Here is a 17,467-nt window from a genome sequence, read left to right as displayed (position 1 = left end):
CTAGGAAGTTTACTGAACTGGATCCTAAGCCCGCAGGTTGGCTGTAGCCTATCTGGATTTTAGTGAAATTTGACCGTTGGCTGTCTGCACCGCGCACCTGTTATGCGCCTGCGGTGTGCCAAGGGGACACAAAGCTCAAAAACATCCGCCATTGGGCTACCTAGCAGAGGCAAAACAGGACGACACATCACCCGGATTCTGGAGGGCTGCATCGCCCCGAGTGGGATGAGGTCTTCTTCCACTATGATCTTGAAGCATCGAGCTTAGGTGATTTAGTACTCTTGGTTATATGATAATTAGAGCTCCTTGCATAAGGTAATCTAAGTTCCAAATAAGTGCCATGAGGGTCAGAAGGCAATGGCTTGTCAACTCCAAATGACAAGAGGTCATCTCAATTTTAGTTGCTTTTAGTGAGCTTCTTGAGCTTGGAAAACATTTTAAAATTGTGTGTAGTCAAAAGGCTCTGAGGGAAGAGTCTAAACATTGAAGCCTTCCCCTGACTTTGTTTCACAGCAAAGTGGCAGTGTTCAGGAGTGTCAGCTTTGGACTCAAAAAATGCTGCTTCTTAGCTGTTTGATCTTAAGCAATCTTAATTTGATCTCAGCAAATTACTTCATTTGTCTAGGCCTCAGTTTACTCACAGTAAAAGGAGGCCTACCCTGCTGGGTTGTTGTGACAATTAAATACAGTCTGAAATACTTAGTGCCTGGCAATAGTAAGCTCTCAGTAAATATTAGCTATTATTTTATATTGACCTAAACGTGCCCTTTCATCAATCAGTCATTCCTGGGCAAAGTATTTTAACAAATCACTGGCCACCTGGAAATGGAGGCAATTTATAGAAAACCGTGAGCAGATCATAGTCTCCTGGAATTCTGCAGCACAATGCTGGCTGGCCTTTGCTAATTTTTTCGTAAAAACCTCGATACTAAATCCACCCCAAGTAAATTTCAAATCATTCCCTTAAACTGTCCATTCCCATTAAACCACATGAAAAAGGAAATTCCACAAGGAACAATGAAATATACATTAACAACTTTCCTTTCTGTCCCTTAAATTCCCTGAGTATAAATTCTCTTATAATTTTCTGTGTATTGATTTTATATCAGAACACTTGGATGACAGTAAACTGGATTAAAGTAAAATGTAATAGGTATTTCTTCTGGGGAAGAAACCATGAAAGAAAGGAATATCTTTTTTTTTTTTTTCTTCTTTTTTTGCCGTACGTGGGCCTCTCACTGTCGCGGCCTCTCCGGCTGTGGAGCACAGGCTCCGGACACGCACGCCCAGCGGCCATGGCCCACGGGCCCAGCCGCTCCGCGGCATGCGGGATCCTCCCGGACCGGGGCATGAACCCACATCCCCTCCACTGGCAGGCGGACTCTCAACCACTGCGCCACCAGGGAAGCCCCAGGAAATATCTTTTTTTATGTTGAAATTGGACCCAGATTTAGAGTAGCAAAATTATATTTCTTGAAGTTATCAAATTAACCATGATCCAAAAAATGACTAACAGACTATTTAGTATCCCGTCGCTGAACAGGTTACTGTGTTAACTACAACATAGTAAAGTTATTAGTGGTGTTTAAATTCAAAATCATGTATATTTTAGTTTATGCTTGCACTTAGCTCACTCAGTGTTAGTTTTCAAACAAAGTTCAGTGCTCCTGTTATTAATAACTTGACATGTTCTGTTAAAGTTTTTGCTTTCTTCCTCTCTAATTCTGAAAATACTTCTAATACATTGTTTTTTTATCTTTTGGCCGCACCGTGGCACATGGGATCTTAGTTCCCCGACCAGGGACTGAACCCTCGGCTCCCTGCATTGGAAGCGCAGAGTCCTCATTTCAGCGGATGGAAAAAAGAATGTGGCAAATCAGGACCAATTTCTTCAAGGTTAAGCTAATATTAAACCAGACTACTAGCCAAAACATCTTCATGAAAATTAACTAGAGAGTTGGTAGTTCTCTGAAACTTGTATAAATTTTATTTATTACTGAAATTTCTAAAGTCACATTGAAACACACTAAAGACCCAAACCACCTATTAGGCAAAATCCCTATGGGCATCCAGTCCCTTTGGTTGAACTCGGTTAACAAAAGAGGCAAAAGACATAGTTTGTGATGAAACCTAGGATTCAAATGCTAAGTGTTTTCAAGCTGTAATAAAGTATGCACCAATTCCAAGTATCAAGCGTGATATCAAAATTTACATCCATGGGTTTTCTCTTCATAAGCATCAAAAGCAAATTCTGTTCACTGAATCCTATCTTTTGATTTGCACAATGCATTCAGAGATGACTTATAATAAGGAACAAAGTATCCACTGAATGCATCATGTTTAAAAATGCAATTAATATTTCAAAACCACACTTAAAAGGGAAAATGCCTGAAAAATTAACTCTATTAATCAAATTATTTGAGACAATATTATCCTGCAGATAAAAATACATTTCTTGTATATACATGTAGATTTCTACATGAAAGAAAGGATTCAGCTCCAAATAGGAAAGGGCTGACCCTTGATAAAGACATCTCAGACTGCCAAACTGATGTGATTACCATTGTAAGGTGAACCAAAAACAGAAGGATAAAAGGTAAGTTAAGGGAAGGATAAAAGTTTAGTCACCTGCTTCTGCATAGTGGCAGAGTTGGGTGAGAAGCAGGAGATGAAGGCAGAAATAAGACATAGAAGAAAGGCAAAGAAGGCCTCAATTCTGACCAGAAATGAATGGAGAATCAAGCAAAGTTGAGAACAGATATTAACTGCAATGAGATGCTTGAAACTAGAATTTGGCAGTTGATAGTCACAGAAGCTCAATTAAATCATCTTAAAGTAGAATTAGATAAAGCATCTAAAATTTCACGGAGAACCAGTATTACAGTGATCAGATAACTCAGCGTGGTATTACCATTTAAAAAACTTTCCCAAATAACATCAAGTCTCCAGAAGACCTTTGCTTTGGATCATGTTCTTTGAAGCTTAAAAAAGTTCCCGACTGACTGGGAGAGACAGCACAGCGCTCCAAACAGAAACTCCATCCGACCCTGGACAGACCCTGGGTCTTGGATTCTTCCAAGTGAGTGCACTGCACCAGGTTTCTTCCAGGTAAAACATTTTATCATTTTGTTGACAATAAATTAAACTGGGATTGTTTAGAACCACCCCAATTCTGGTGCGGAAGGCAAGGGGGAGAAGTTAATCAAGATAAAGAAACGTCACAGAAATTTCATGCAACGGTAGAGCATTCAAGTTCTTGGCTTCCTAATTAATGCTATATGCAGAAGTATCCTGTAAACTAAATTTGCCTGACAGAAAAGTTCCCACATCCTCAACAGAGAATGACTGCAGTATTTGGGATCCTTGATCAGTATGAACTACTCACTATCCGTTCTCAAAGATTGGGTTCTTTCTGTTTTACCCAAATCCTACACTGAAAGACAACCAAGGTCCTAAATGTTAACCACCAGTCAAATTAGGAATGTTTAAAGAAAATAAATGAACCTTGAAACAAAGAAGATGTTTTGGTCAAATTTCAGACATGTATTATTAGAAATTAATTACTGGCCCCACCAGGTTAAAGATGAAGGGAGGCCCTGAGAAGTCTACAGAGCTGATGTACACACAAGTGAGGGTCACTTTTTTTAACCTAGTTTTATTAAATATTGCTTCTTTGGGATGTGTTTATAACAACTCCCAGAACATCTCATGTAAGGATTCAAAGCGGTCATATTAAAATACAGCTTCAATATAAAGTTTATCACAGTTTTACAGTATTCAAAAATGACAGACCTGCCTTAAAAAACAAAACAAAAACCAAAAAAGGACTATTACACCCAAAACATAAGAAAACAATTAAATAAACAAGTTTGGCATTTCCATACTTTATAGTATAAAACAGAATATTAAATCTATTACTGGCAAACGGACACTGACGTATTACCTAGTTTGAAATGTGTCCCATTTAAACACACTATACAAGTTCACTATACAAAAGATTGATGGTCTTTTTGATGAAAGAAGTGCACCCTGAAAATTTTTGCCACTTTAGAATATTCAGCTCTTAAAGTCAAAAAAGTCCTTTTGCTTTTTTAAACTGAAGGCTGAATTCAGATTTTTTTTGTTGTTGTTTTGTCTCTTTTGTCAGCCTTCCTGGTTTAAAAACAATAGTGTCTATGGACGCCCACCAGGGGGCAGTGTAAGATTAGCCATTAAATCACGAACAGCTGCAAATATTGTGCATTCACCTGCAACAGAGAAAAATGGTCATTAGCTATTCGCAATACAGGAAAGATGATGTTAACACACCGGTGGGGGTAGGGGTAACTAAATCTAAAATTAGCAAGAACTTTAAAGACCAAAACAAAAGACTAGATTTTAACTGTACAGATTATAGGGGATTAAGCTTTGGTGTTAAGTATCAGATGATACTTGGTTTGGGTTTTGTTTTTTCATCATGAAGACATTTTGGGCAACTCCCAGTTAGATCTGAATTTAAGACAATATGCCTAGAGTTTCTCTACAGAAACACTGGAGCATTGGATAAGCCTTTGAAGTTGGACTTCAAGGTTCCTGACGACTTTTTCTTGAATCTAATGAAAGATCTAATTTTATATTTATATATTAGTTAACAACATCAATGGTGTCCTTCTGATGTTGCATTAAAGGCCAGATAAAAATGTCTACGACAGCACTAATAGAACCTTCTGTGATGACAGAAATATTCTATATGTGTGCTGTGGCTACTGAATACTTGTAATATAGCCAGTGTGACTGAGGAACTGAATTTTACATTTTATTTGATTTTAAATAACTTAAATTTAAATAGCCACATGTGAAGAGTGGCAGTTATACTGGACAGTGCAGGTCTATGATATCTATTGGAGTTTCCCTCAAATTTCCAGGAATTGATCAACTTCTGGAGTTCAACGTTAACATCAATTAATACAAAAATAAAATGATTCCTCCTTCACCGGGGAGGAAGTGATGAGTTTGGGAGGAGGGGAGGGAGGCTAAAGTACAGCACACCAACAATCCAAAAACAAGATTTGTTTGTGTGCGTGTGTATGGGGGGGTGGTGGTTGGGGGGAGGTTAATGAATCATCCTCTCAATTTCCCATTTGCTCAAAGAACGAAATACTCTGCCTCTTACTTATTGTGTGTGTGTATGTGTGTGTATACACACACATACACACATATAGATCTCAAATATTTCAATACAATAAACCAAAACCAGTTGTAAATATTAGAAACCCCAAACTGGGTCCTTTCCCTAGAGCATGGCCTAACGCTACAGTGGCTGAGAGCGAGGGAAGTGAAGACCTCAATTGAATAATGGCCTTCCGGCAAAGGGCAGGATGTGCAGTGATCCTGCACAAGTCACTGCAACCTTCTCTCCAACTACTGGAAAATTAAGGTACAGAAAGAAAAATCCAAAGGTTTAACCAGTCTAAGGTCAAATAAAAGAAAAAAAGAAATATACTTCCAAAATATCGCAACAATTTCTTAAATAAAAGAAGTCACAACTTTTTCTTTTTTAAAAAACACATTTTCGCTATTGATAGGGAGAAAAACTTGCTCGATCCCAACAGGATCAAACATTCTTTCCTTTAAATTTTAAATTCCATGAGACATAATAATGATAGTCATCTGCTTGCGAAGGAATGGTGTTTATTATCAAAGTTACAGTGAACTGCTACTTGGAAAATGCTGATAGCTTTAAACTTAGATTCTGAAGGACCTATTTTGAGCTGAAAGAAGAGAACTCAAAGGATGAAAGCAGAAAATTGTAAGAAGTGGAAGAAGCATTACAACAAAAGAAGCACACCCTTCTCTACTGCCCAGTGCGTTCCTTATAAACTATACGTAGGTGAGAACTTGTCTATGTATACAATATGGGGCAACAAACAGCTGAAAATATAATTTCTCCCATGATTCCTGTGTCTAGTAAAATTTTGACACTGTGGTACCTAAAAAATGTTTCAGAGAACAACTTTCCCTCATTTAAAAAACTAATTCTGTTATCATACTATTCTAAACAGAAAGATACAGAGGACTTCCTTAATATTAGAAATAAGCAAAATTTAATTTAATTTCCTTAATGTTAGACATAAGCAGAATGGAAGAGAAGTTCTCTTTGCTGAGCTTTATGTTTTATAATAAAAAATTTAGCACTGCCAGAAGTTCTGTGTTAAGCATAGGCTACGCCGGTATTGAAGGGACCTTGTTTATCTACCAGAATCATTCTGGTCTCTTCGAAAATGTTCAGTTTGAGAGCTTCATTGTGCACTTGGTGAAAAGGTTCACTTGCACCCGCCTGACACTTATATAAGAAGCCCAAAAAGCAGTGATGCCATTTGTATCAGCTTTTATTCTTCACAAAACATTTAGAAGATACAGAAGTTTGAGTGATATTATTCTATTCATGACTGAACCATGAAATAGGAGAAACCAACATGCATTTCAACTTGGTGATGTACAGAGTGGCAGGTATCGATGGTGGGGCAGGAATTCACAGCCATGGAAAATTCTATCATCCTAACCTAGGGCTTTGTGGCAACGTGTGCTATAAATACAAGCTTCTGGCATTAGCAACTGGGTCAGTCCCAATAGTAAATCACTAACAAAAATAAAGTCCAGGCAGCAGAGACATGGACAAAACTGAAGAACCAGTGAGAAAGCAAGAAAGCGACAGGCAGACATTAAGAGGGCCACGGCAACCAGAGCTCTACTACTAGGACTGGGGGGCAAGGTGGGTAAGGAGGGAGCAGAGGGGAGAAGGGGGATCTCTCAAAAGAATGTTTATAACATATATGCAATAAAATATCATCTACTTGTTATGTACCTTGTCGTGGTGGGTTCATCTCTGCAAACCTCTTCAGAATGTTGCTGACCATCATGGGAGCAGCAACAGAAGAGTTCTGCTGTCTGGGAATGTCTGCCTGCTGGGTGGTACCTGAAGCCATGTCATAAATGATTGGAACTATAATACTAACAGGTTCTTGGGGAGGGACCGATGTTTTCTGAGTTAGCTGAAGCTGTAGACACAACACAAACAAAAGAGAATAAAAACACAGTAAGAAAACAAAATATTTATGTAAATGTATCAAAAGTACTATCATTTACTCGGTCAGATTAAGATACAAGTAAAAGAAAATTAAATAGAACAAGAAAAGTGACAAACAACTCAATATTATGATTAAGATGCAACTGTGTCACACAATTACCTAGTTCAATAAATTCCTTACTAAAGGAACCAACATTATGTGAGGTCTAAACTGACAATTAAGGGATCTGGGCCTATATTTGGCAGCAACAGGTAATTTCTGTAGTTATCCAAAAGATGCTCTGTTATCCTCAAATGGCTTCTCCCTCAGAAGCTCTGCGCACCTGCACCCATATACACACACACACACACGTGCACGCCAGGTGGTACTTACAAAAAATAGCATTTTGGATTTCAGCACCACAGCAGGTGTCCCAGGAGGTGCAATTGGCGGTGCACTGGGAGGGATCGTCAGGCAAAACTGAACGTTCCATTTTAGCTGTGTTGCCTGGTCAGGAAACTGTTTTGAAAAGAAAAAAAATTATGATAAAGTCATATGAACATTTAAAATTATATTCTAGTGTAGGAGCCTGAAAGGTTAGATGGAATTTTATATTCAATTATCAGTAGATCATAAAGTTGATAACCTCCCTTTTCTCAAAGGAAATATACATGTGAAGTCCCTAACTGAAGTCAGCTCTGGATTTATATATGTTCACCTTCCTTCCCTCCCACTTCATTAATTCCCAAGGCCTGCGGGTTCTCTTTCCTCGGTGTCTCTGACATCTCTTCCCTCCTCTCTATTTTCACTGATGCCACTGAGCTCAGGGCTCCGTTACTTCTCCCGTAGCCCCCCTAATGGTCCCTTCCATTGGCTGCCTCTCCCAATCCATCCTTACACCACTGCCAGACAAATGTCTTAGAGCATGGTTCTAATCTAGCTCACAAATGCTCAGTGACATGCAGTGATCCATGCTGTCCCACTCCACCCGCCAAGGACCAACACCGGCATTCAAGGCGTTTAACTGGTGCCAATCTAGACTTTTCAGTCTCATTTCCAACTCCTTCCCTAAAACAAACTAGTCAAACTGCATTAATAATTTTAAATTATATCTACTGGAGCTTTTTTAGTGACATAAATATTTACTCCTTTAAAAACTCAAATGGATTTTTTTTAACATAAATAATGTTTCCTATAGCCTATCAGAGCAGAAGCCAAATACTGAGACTACTAGCAAAGGAACACTGCCGTCCCAATATTAATAATAAAACACCAACTGAAAAAAGGAGCGAGGTATTTGCAATTACCCAAAGCAATGCTAGAAACATTAAAACGAAAGGACTACTGCAAGATTGGAAAAATAAAATTAGCTGCCATCTGGATTCCAGGTATATAATTGTATACTTTCATAGGAAAGAAGAGGCATTTAAAAATCTCCCCAGAGGAGAGAGGGGGAAGATGGCGGAAGAGTAAGACGCGGAGATCACCTTCCTCCCCACAGATACATCAGAAATACATCTACACGTGGAACAACTCCTACAGAACACCCACTGAACGCTGGCAGAAGACCTCAGACCTCCCAAAAGGCAAGAAACTCCCCACGTACCCGGGTAGGGCAAAAGAAAAAAGAATAAACAGAGACAAAAGAATAGGGACGGGACCTGCACCAGTGGGAGGGAGCCGTGAAGGAGGAAAGGTTTCCACACACTAGGAAGCCCCTTCGCGGGTGGAGACTGCGGGTGGTGGAGGGGGGAAGCTTCGGAGCCCTGGAGGAGAGCACAGCAACAGGGGTGCGGAGGGCAAAGCGGAGAGATTCCCGCACAGAGGATCGGTGCCGACCGGCACTCACCAGCCCGAGGGGCTTGTCTGCTCACCCGCCGGAGGGGGCGGGGCTGGGAGCTGAGGCTCGGGCTTCGGTCGGAGCGCAGGGAGAGGACTGGCGGAGCGCAGGGAGAGGACTGGCGGCGTGAACACAGCCTGAAGGGGTTAGTACACCACGGCTAGCCGGCTAGCCGCGAGGGAGTCCGGGGAAAAGTCTGGACTTGCCGAAGAGTCAAGAGACTTTTTCTTCCCTCTTTGTTTCCTGGTGCGCGAGGACAGGGGATTAAGAGCGCTGCTTAAAGGAGCTCCAGAGACGGGCGTGGGACGCTGGGGCTGCTGCCGCCGCCAAGAGGCCTGTGTGCGAGCACAGGGCACTATCCACACCTCCGTTCCGGGGAGCCTGTGCAGCCCGCCACTGCCAGGGTCCTGGGATCCAGGAACAACTTCCCTGGGAGAACGCACGGTGCACCTCAGGCTGGTGCAACATCACGCCGGTCTCTGCCGCCACAGGCTCGCCCCACATCTGTACCCACCTCCCCCCGGCCTGAGTGAGCCAGAGCCCCCAAATCAGCTGCTCCTTTAACCCTGTCCTGTCTGAGAGAAGAACAGACGCCCTCAGGCGACCTACACGCAGAGGCGGGGCCAAATCCAAAGCTGAGCCCCGGGAGCTGTGCGAACAAAGAAGAGAAACGGAAATCTCTCCCAGCGGCCTCAGGAGCAGCGGAATAAATCTCCACAATCAACTTGATGTACCCTGCATTGGTGGAATACATGAATAGACAATGAATCATCCCAAATTGAGGAGGTGGACTTTGAGAGCAAGATTTATTATTTTTTCCCCTTTTCCTCTTTTTGTCAGTGTGTATGTGTATGCTTCTGTGTGAGATTTTGTCTGTATAGCTTTTTTTTTTCCTGCAGTACGCGGGCCTCTCACTATTGTGGCCTCTCCCGTCGCGGAGCACAGGCTCCGGATGTGCAGACTCAGCGGCCATGGCTCACGGGCCCAGCCGCTCCGCGGCATGAGGGGATCTTCCCAGACCGGGGCACGAACCTGTGTCCCCTAGATCAGCAGGTGGACTCTCAATCACAGCGCCACCAGGGAAGCCCTGTCTGTATAGCTTTGCTTTCACCATTTGTCCTAAGGTTCTGTCCGTCCGTTTTTGTTTTTTTTTTTACTTAAAAAATTTTTTTTTCTTAATAATTATTTTTTATTTTAATAACTTTATTTTATCTTTATTTTATTTTATCCTCTTTCTTTCTATTTTTTCTCCCTTTTATTCTGAGCCGTGTGGATGAAAGGCTCTTGGTGCTGCAGGCAGGAGTCAGCACTGTGCCTCTGATGTGGGAGAGCCAAATTCAGGACACTGGTCCACAAGAGACCTCCCAGCTCCACATAATATCAAACGGCAAAAATCTCCCAGAAGGCTTCCCTGGTGGCGCAGTGGTTGAGAGTCCGCCTGCCGATGCAGGGGACATGGGTTCGTGCCCCGGTCTGGGAGGATCCCACATGCCGCGGAGCGGCTGGGCCCGTGAGCCATGGCCGCTGAGCCTGCGCGTCCGGAGCCTGTGCTCCGCAACGGGAGAGGCCACAACAGTGAGAGGCCCGCGTACCACAAAAAAAAAAAATCTCCCAGAGATCTCCCCATCTCAACACCAACACCCAGCTTCACTCAAGGACCAGCAAGCTACAGTGCTGGACACTCTATGCCACACAACTAGCAAGACAGGAACACAACCCCACCCATTAGCAGAGAGGCTGCCTAAAATCATAAGAAGGCCACAGACACCGCAAAACATACCACCAGACATGGACCTGCCCACCAGAAAGACAAGATCCAGCCTCATCCACCAGAACACATGCACTAGACCCCTCCACCAAGAAGCCTACACAACCCACTGAAACAACTTTAGCCACTGGGGACAGACACCAAAAACAACGGGAACTACGAACCTACAGCCTGCAAAAAGGAGACCCCAAACACAGTAAGATAAGCAAAATGAGAAGACAGAAAAACACACAGCAGATGAAGGAGCAAGATAAAAACCCACCAGACCTAACAAATGAAGAGGAAATAGGCAGTCTACCTGAAAAAGAATTCAGAATAATGATAGTAAAGAAGATCCAAAATCTTGGAAATAAAATAGACAAAATGCAAGAAACAGTTAACAAGGACCTAGAAGAACTGAAGAGGAAACAAGCAATGATGAACAACACAATAAATGAAATTAAAAATACTCTAGAAGGGATCAATAGCAGAATAACTGAGGCAGAAGAACGGAAAAGTGACCTGGAAGATAAAATAGTGGAAGTAACTACGGCAGAGCAGAATAAAGAAAAAAGAATGAAAAGAACAGAGGACAGTCTCAAGACACCTCTGGGACAACATTAAATGCACCAACATTCGAATTATAGGGGTTCCAGAAGAAGAAGAGAAAAAGAAAGGGACTGAGAAAATATTTGAAGAGATTATAGTTGAAAACTTCCCTACTATGGGAAAGGAAATAGTTAATCAAGTCCAGGAAGCACAGAGAGTCCCATACAGGATAAATCCAAGGAGAAATACACCAAGACACATATTAATCAAACGGTCAAAAATTAAATGCAAAGAAAACATATTAAAAGCAGCAAGGGAAAAACAACAAATAACACACAAGGGAATCCCCATAAGGTTAACAGCTGATCTTTCAGCAGAAGCTCTGTAAGCCAGAAGGGACTGGCAGGACATATTTAAAGTGATGAAGGAGAAAAACCTACAACCAAGATTACTCCACCCAGCAAGGATCTCATTCAGATTTGATGGAGAAATTAAAACGTTTACAGACAAGCAAAAGCTGAGAGAGTTCAGCACCACCAAACCAGCTTTACAACAAATGCTAAAGGAACTTCTCTAGGCAAGAAACACAACAGAAGGAAAAGACCTACAATAACAAACCCCAAACAATTAAGAAAATGAGAATAGGAACATATGTATCGATAATTACCTTAAATGTAAATGGACTAAATGCTCCCACCAAAAGACACAGACTGGCTGAATGGATACAAAAACAAGACCCATATATATGCTGTCTACAAGAGACCCACTTCAGACCTAGGGGCACATACAGACTGAAAGTGAGGGGATGGAAAAAGATATTCCATGCAAATGGAAACCAAAAGAAAGCTGGAGTAGCAATTCTCATATCAGACAAAATAGACTTTAAAATAAAGACTATTACAAGAGACAAAGAAGGACACTACATAACGATCAAGGGATTGATCCAAGAAGAAGATATAACAATTGTAAATTTTTATGCACCCAACACAGGAGCACCTCAATACATAAGGCAAATACTAACAGCCATAAAAGGGGAAATCGACAGTAACACGTTCATAGTAGGGGACTTTAACACCCCACTTTCACCAATGGACAGATCATCCAAAATGAAAATAAATAAGGAAACACAAGCTTTAAATGATACATTAAACAAGATGGACTTAATTGATATTTATAGGACATTCCATCCAAAAACAACAGAATACACATTTTTCTCAAGTGCTCATGGAACATTCTCCAGGATAGATCATATCTTGGGTCACAAATCAAGCCTTGGTAAATTTAAGAAAATTGAGCTTTCTTCCCCTTCCTTCCCATTGTCACCAGGGCGGGAGGAAGGCACCCGGGTCCCGGAGGCTCGCGGGAGCTGAGGGGCCCCCTCGGTTGGCTGGTTTTCCTTCTTGCCCACCCTCCGGCCGGCCGGGCAGGGACTGCGGGGCCCCGAGGCGGCGGGAGGACCGCGGCAGTGGGGAGAGGTAGGTGCTCCACGTGCCTGCGCTGTCCCCCGTGGCTCCCAGCTCTGTCCAGCCGCCGCCACGGCCGAAGGCGCCTGTACAGCTCCTCCCGGGGCCCGGGGGGAACCGATCTCGAGACACAGGCCAAAGGCTCGTGCTGGGGGCACCGACTGGGGGCCGGGACTCCCCGGGTCCCCTCCTGGGTGCCGGCGCCCTAGGTGTCCCCCTCCTCCCATTTCACCCATGACACGTGTCCCCTTGGCTCCTTCTCGCCCACCCCCAACTTGCACCACCTTGTAATCTGTGTGTCTTGCTTTGATCTTGGGGGGCACGGGCACTAACTGCGGGTCACTTTGACCCCACGCCCAGCACGTAGGAGGCAGCCAGGGATAAATGCGGAGTGAGTCCGAGAGGAAAACTGGGAAGGAGACCTGAGGAGCGCCCCATTCAGCTCCTCGGACGGCGGAGGACCCGGGAGCAGGGTTTATCTTCAGCTGCTTTGTCACTGCGAAGTCTCCAGCGGAGTCAGTTCTCGAATCTACACCATCCCCGGGAAGAATCTGACCCTACAAGACAAGGCAGAAGGCACTGGGCTGCCACTTCTTGGGCAGCTCTCGGCGGTTCAGGCTCCGAGTAAGCAGTAACAATTACATCACGAGGCCGGGGCGGCAGTGCCGAGGAGTCTCCCGGTTTCCTGCAGCCTGATCTCACTGAACCCGCCTCTAAACTGGGGGGCATACGGATTGGTGAAGAGAGAAAGTGGAGGGAGAAGAGAGTCATCCGAAACCACCATTTCCCCCTTCTCCCTGTATTTGCTGTTTTAAAATCTTGTCCTCAACGCTCCCTAAACATCTAACTAGAACTATTAACACCCCCTCAACACCTCCGCAGATGTCAGGTTTCTTTTTGACTCTCGTATCGAGCATTTAGTAACTCGCCATGAAAAGAAAAAAAAAATTACCAGGGGAAATGAGGACCGTTGCTGAAATTGTTTTTGCTTGCTATGAAAACGCTGAAGTACAGCTTAGCCTCACTGTGAACTCCGAAATGGCATGCCTGTGTTCAAACACTTATTACACAAAACAAGTGAGTGGATGAGACACTCCATTCTTACATGTAGGTTTTCAGACCCTTAAGAATTCGATAGCATTTGAAAATAGAGTTGCTAGTGCACTTAAAAAAAGAAAAAAGAACTATCCAAGTCGTAAGAAGTATTCTATGCCTGTTATGTAATGGCTGTGTTGTGCGTGTAAAATGTCATTTAACCTTTAAAAATATGAATAAGAGTTTGGGGTTACCTTCACAATCTTAAAAGAGAAAGCAATTTTTCAAATTAATGCTTAATAATCCAGCCCCTAGCACAGTGCTGGGCACATGGTAGGAAGATGTTGCTTCATGGTGATAGTGCATTTTAGAACAATTATTTTACATCACCCTAGTGATTCAACTGTGTAATCTGTTGCCATCTTATATACTTTGAACCTCATATGATAGCTTATTATTTGTATGTAGCACCGTTTAAAATCTGTTTCAGGCAACTTAGTAAAGTCAGCTATTCTGTAGGGCAACATATATCCAGGATTGATGCAAAGCAACTGTTCCAGTTAAGTGATGGTCAGCATAATTGGAGCGTGGCCCTTTAAGGAGTCAAACTTCTTTTCTTTAAAATCGTTTTTAACTGTTGTTAAAGATTTTCTGAAATGTATTATAAATATTTCTGTTTTCTTAAAAAAAAAAAAGAAAATTGAAATTGTATCAACTATCCTTTCTGGCCACAACGCTATGAGACTAGATATCAATTACAGGAAAAGAGCTGTAAAAAATACAAACACGTGGAGGCTAAACAATACATTACTTAGTAACGAAGTAATCCCTGAAGAAATCAAAGAGGAAATTAAAAAATACCTAGAAACAAATGACAATGGAGACACCACGACCCAAAACCTATGGGATGCAGCAAAAGCAGTTCTAAGAGGGAAGTTTACAGCAATACAATCCTACCTTAAGCAACAGGAAACATCTCGAATAAACAACCCAGCCTTGCACCTAAAGCAATTAGAGAAAGAAGAACAAAAAACCCTCAAAGTTAGCAGAAGGAAAGAAATCATAAAGATCAGACCAGAAATAAATGAAAAAGAAATGGAGGAAATGAGAGCAAAGACCAATAAAACTAAAAGCTGGTTCTTTGAGAAGACAAACAAAATTGATAAATCATTAGCCAGACTCCTCAAGAAGAAAAGGGAGAAGACTCAAATCAATAGAATTAGAAATGAAAAAGGAGAAGTAACAACTGACACTGCAGAAATACAAAGGATCATGAGAGATGACTACAAGCAACTCTATGCCAATAAAATGGACAACCTGGAAGAAATGGACAAATTCTTAGAAATGCACAACTTGCCAAGACTGTATGAGGAATAAATAGAAAATATGAACAGACCAATCACAAGCACTGAAATTGAAACTGTGATTAAAAATCTTCCAACAAACAAAAGCCCAGGACCAGATGGCTTCACAGGCGATTTCTATCAAACATTTAGAGAAGAGCTAACACCTATCCTTCTCAAACTCTTCCAAAATATAGCAGAGGGAGGAACACTCCCAAACTCATTCTATGAGGCCACCATCACCCTGATACCAAAACCAGACAAGGATGTCACAAACAAAGAAAACTACAGGCCTATATCACTGATGAATACAGATGCAAAAATCCTCAACAAAATACTAGCAAACAGAATCCAACAGCACATTAAAAGGATCATACACCATGATCGAGTGGGGTTTATTCCAGGAATGCAAGGATTCTTCAATATACGCAAATCAATCAAAGTGATACACCATATTAACAAACTGAAGGAGAAAAACCATGATCATCTCAATAGATGCAGAGAAAGCTTTCGACAAAATTCAACACCCATTTATGATAAAAACCCTGCAGAAAGTAGGCATAGAGGGAACTTTCCTCAACATAATAAAGGCCATATATGACAAACCCACAGCCAACATCGTCCTCAATGGTGAAAAACTGAAACCATTTCCACTAAGATCAGGAACAAGACAAGGTTGCCCACTCTCACCACTCTTATTCAACATAGTTTTGGAAGTTTTAGCCACAGCAATCAGAGAAGAAAAGGAAATAAAAGGAATCCAAATTGGAAAAGAAGTAAAGCTGTCACTGTTTGCAGATGACATGATACTTACTATACATAGAGAATCCTAAAGATGCTACCAGAAAACTACTAGAGCTAATCAATGAATTTGGTAAAGTAGCAGGATACAAAATTAATGCACAGAAATCTCTGGCATTCCTATACACTAATGATGAAAAATCTGGAAGTGAAATTAAGGAAACACTCCCATTTACCACTGCAACAAAAAGAATAAAATATCTAGGAATAAACCTACCTAAGGAGACAAAAGACCTGTATGCAGAAAATTATAAGACACTGATGAAAGAAATTAAAGATGATACAAACAGATGGAGAGATATACCATGTTCTTGGATTGGAAGAATCAACATTGTGAAAATGACTCTACTACCCAAAGCAATCTACAGATTCAGTGCAGTCCTATCAAACTACCACTGGCATTTTTCACAGAACTACAACAAAAAAATTCACAATTTGTATGGAAACACAAAAGACCCCGAATAGCCAAAGCAATCTTGAGAACGAAAAACGGAGCTGGAGGGATCAGGCTCCCTGACTTCAGACTATACTACAAAGCTACAGTAATCAAGACAGTATGGTACTGGCACAAAAACAGAAAGATAGATCAATGGAACAGGATAGAAAGCCCAGAGATAAACCCGTGCACATATGGTCACCTTATCTTTGAGAAAGGAGGCAGGAATGTACAGTGGAGAAAGGACAGCCTCTTCAATAAGTGGTGCTGGGAAAACTGGACAGGTACATGTAAAAGTATGAGATTAGAACACTCCCTAACACCATACACAAAAATAAGCTCAAAATGGATTAAAAACCTAAATATAAGGCCAGACACTATCAAACTCTTAGAGGAAAACATAGGCAGAACACTCTATGACATAAATCACAGCAAGATCCTTTTTGACCCACCTCCTAGAGGAATGGAAATAAAAATAAAATTAAACAAATGGGACCTAATGAAACTTCAAAGCTTTTGCACAGCAAAGGAAACCATAAACAAGACCAAAAGACAACCCTCAGAATGGGAGAAAATATTTGCAAATGAAGCAACTGACAAAGGATTAATCTCCAAAATTTACAGGCAGCTCATGCAGCTCAATAACAAAAAAACAGACAACCCAATCGAAAAATGGGCAGAAGACTTAAATAGACATTTCTGCAAAGAAGATATACAGATTGCCAACAAACACATGAAAGAATCCTGAACGTCATTTATCATTAGAGAAATGCAAATCAAAACTACAATGAGATATCATCTCACACCAGTCAGAATGGTCATCATCCAAAAATCTAGAAACAATAAACGCTGGAGAGGGTGTGGAGAAAAGGGAACCCTCTTGCACTGCTGGTGGGAATGTGAATTGGTACAGCCACTATGGAGAACAGTATGGAGGTTCCTGAAAAAGCTACAAATAGAACTACCATATGGCCCAGCAATCCCACTACTGGGCATATACCCTGAGAAAACCATAATTCAAAAAGAGTCATGTACCAAAATATTCATTGCAGCTCTATTTACAATAGCCAGGAGATGGAAGCAACCTAAGTGTCCATCATCGGATGAATGGATAAAGAAGATGTGGCACATATATACAATGGAATATTACTGAGCCATAAAAAGAAACGAAATTGAGTTATTTGTAGTGAGGTGGATGGATCTAGAG

General features: G+C 41.6%; 1 protein-coding gene across 3 annotated transcripts in view; it reads right to left on the bottom strand.

Moving 5' to 3' along the window:
• Nucleotides 1-2,440: 2,440 nt before the first annotated feature.
• Nucleotides 2,441-17,467, bottom strand: part of MED14 (mediator complex subunit 14) — a 75,026-nt gene continuing 59,999 nt past the window's right edge. For 2 of the 3 annotated variants that reach the window (XM_060087015.1, XM_060087014.1), the window contains 3 exons: nucleotides 7,440-7,565; nucleotides 6,845-7,037; nucleotides 2,441-4,247 (listed from right to left, as the gene is read on the bottom strand). In XM_060087015.1, the coding sequence (XP_059942998.1) occupies nucleotides 4,174-4,247; nucleotides 6,845-7,037; nucleotides 7,440-7,565 (393 nt within the window). In that variant the 3' untranslated portion in view covers nucleotides 2,441-4,173. Of the gene's footprint in view, nucleotides 4,248-6,844; nucleotides 7,038-7,439; nucleotides 7,566-13,067; nucleotides 13,203-17,467 lie in introns of all 3 variants that reach the window. The other variant, XM_060087013.1, reaches the window with a different exon arrangement.

The sequence above is a fragment of the Mesoplodon densirostris genome, chromosome X (genome assembly GCF_025265405.1).
Source record: "Mesoplodon densirostris isolate mMesDen1 chromosome X, mMesDen1 primary haplotype, whole genome shotgun sequence".
NCBI lineage: Eukaryota > Metazoa > Chordata > Mammalia > Artiodactyla > Ziphiidae > Mesoplodon > Mesoplodon densirostris.
This window is presented reverse-complemented; position numbering and strand designations above follow the sequence as displayed.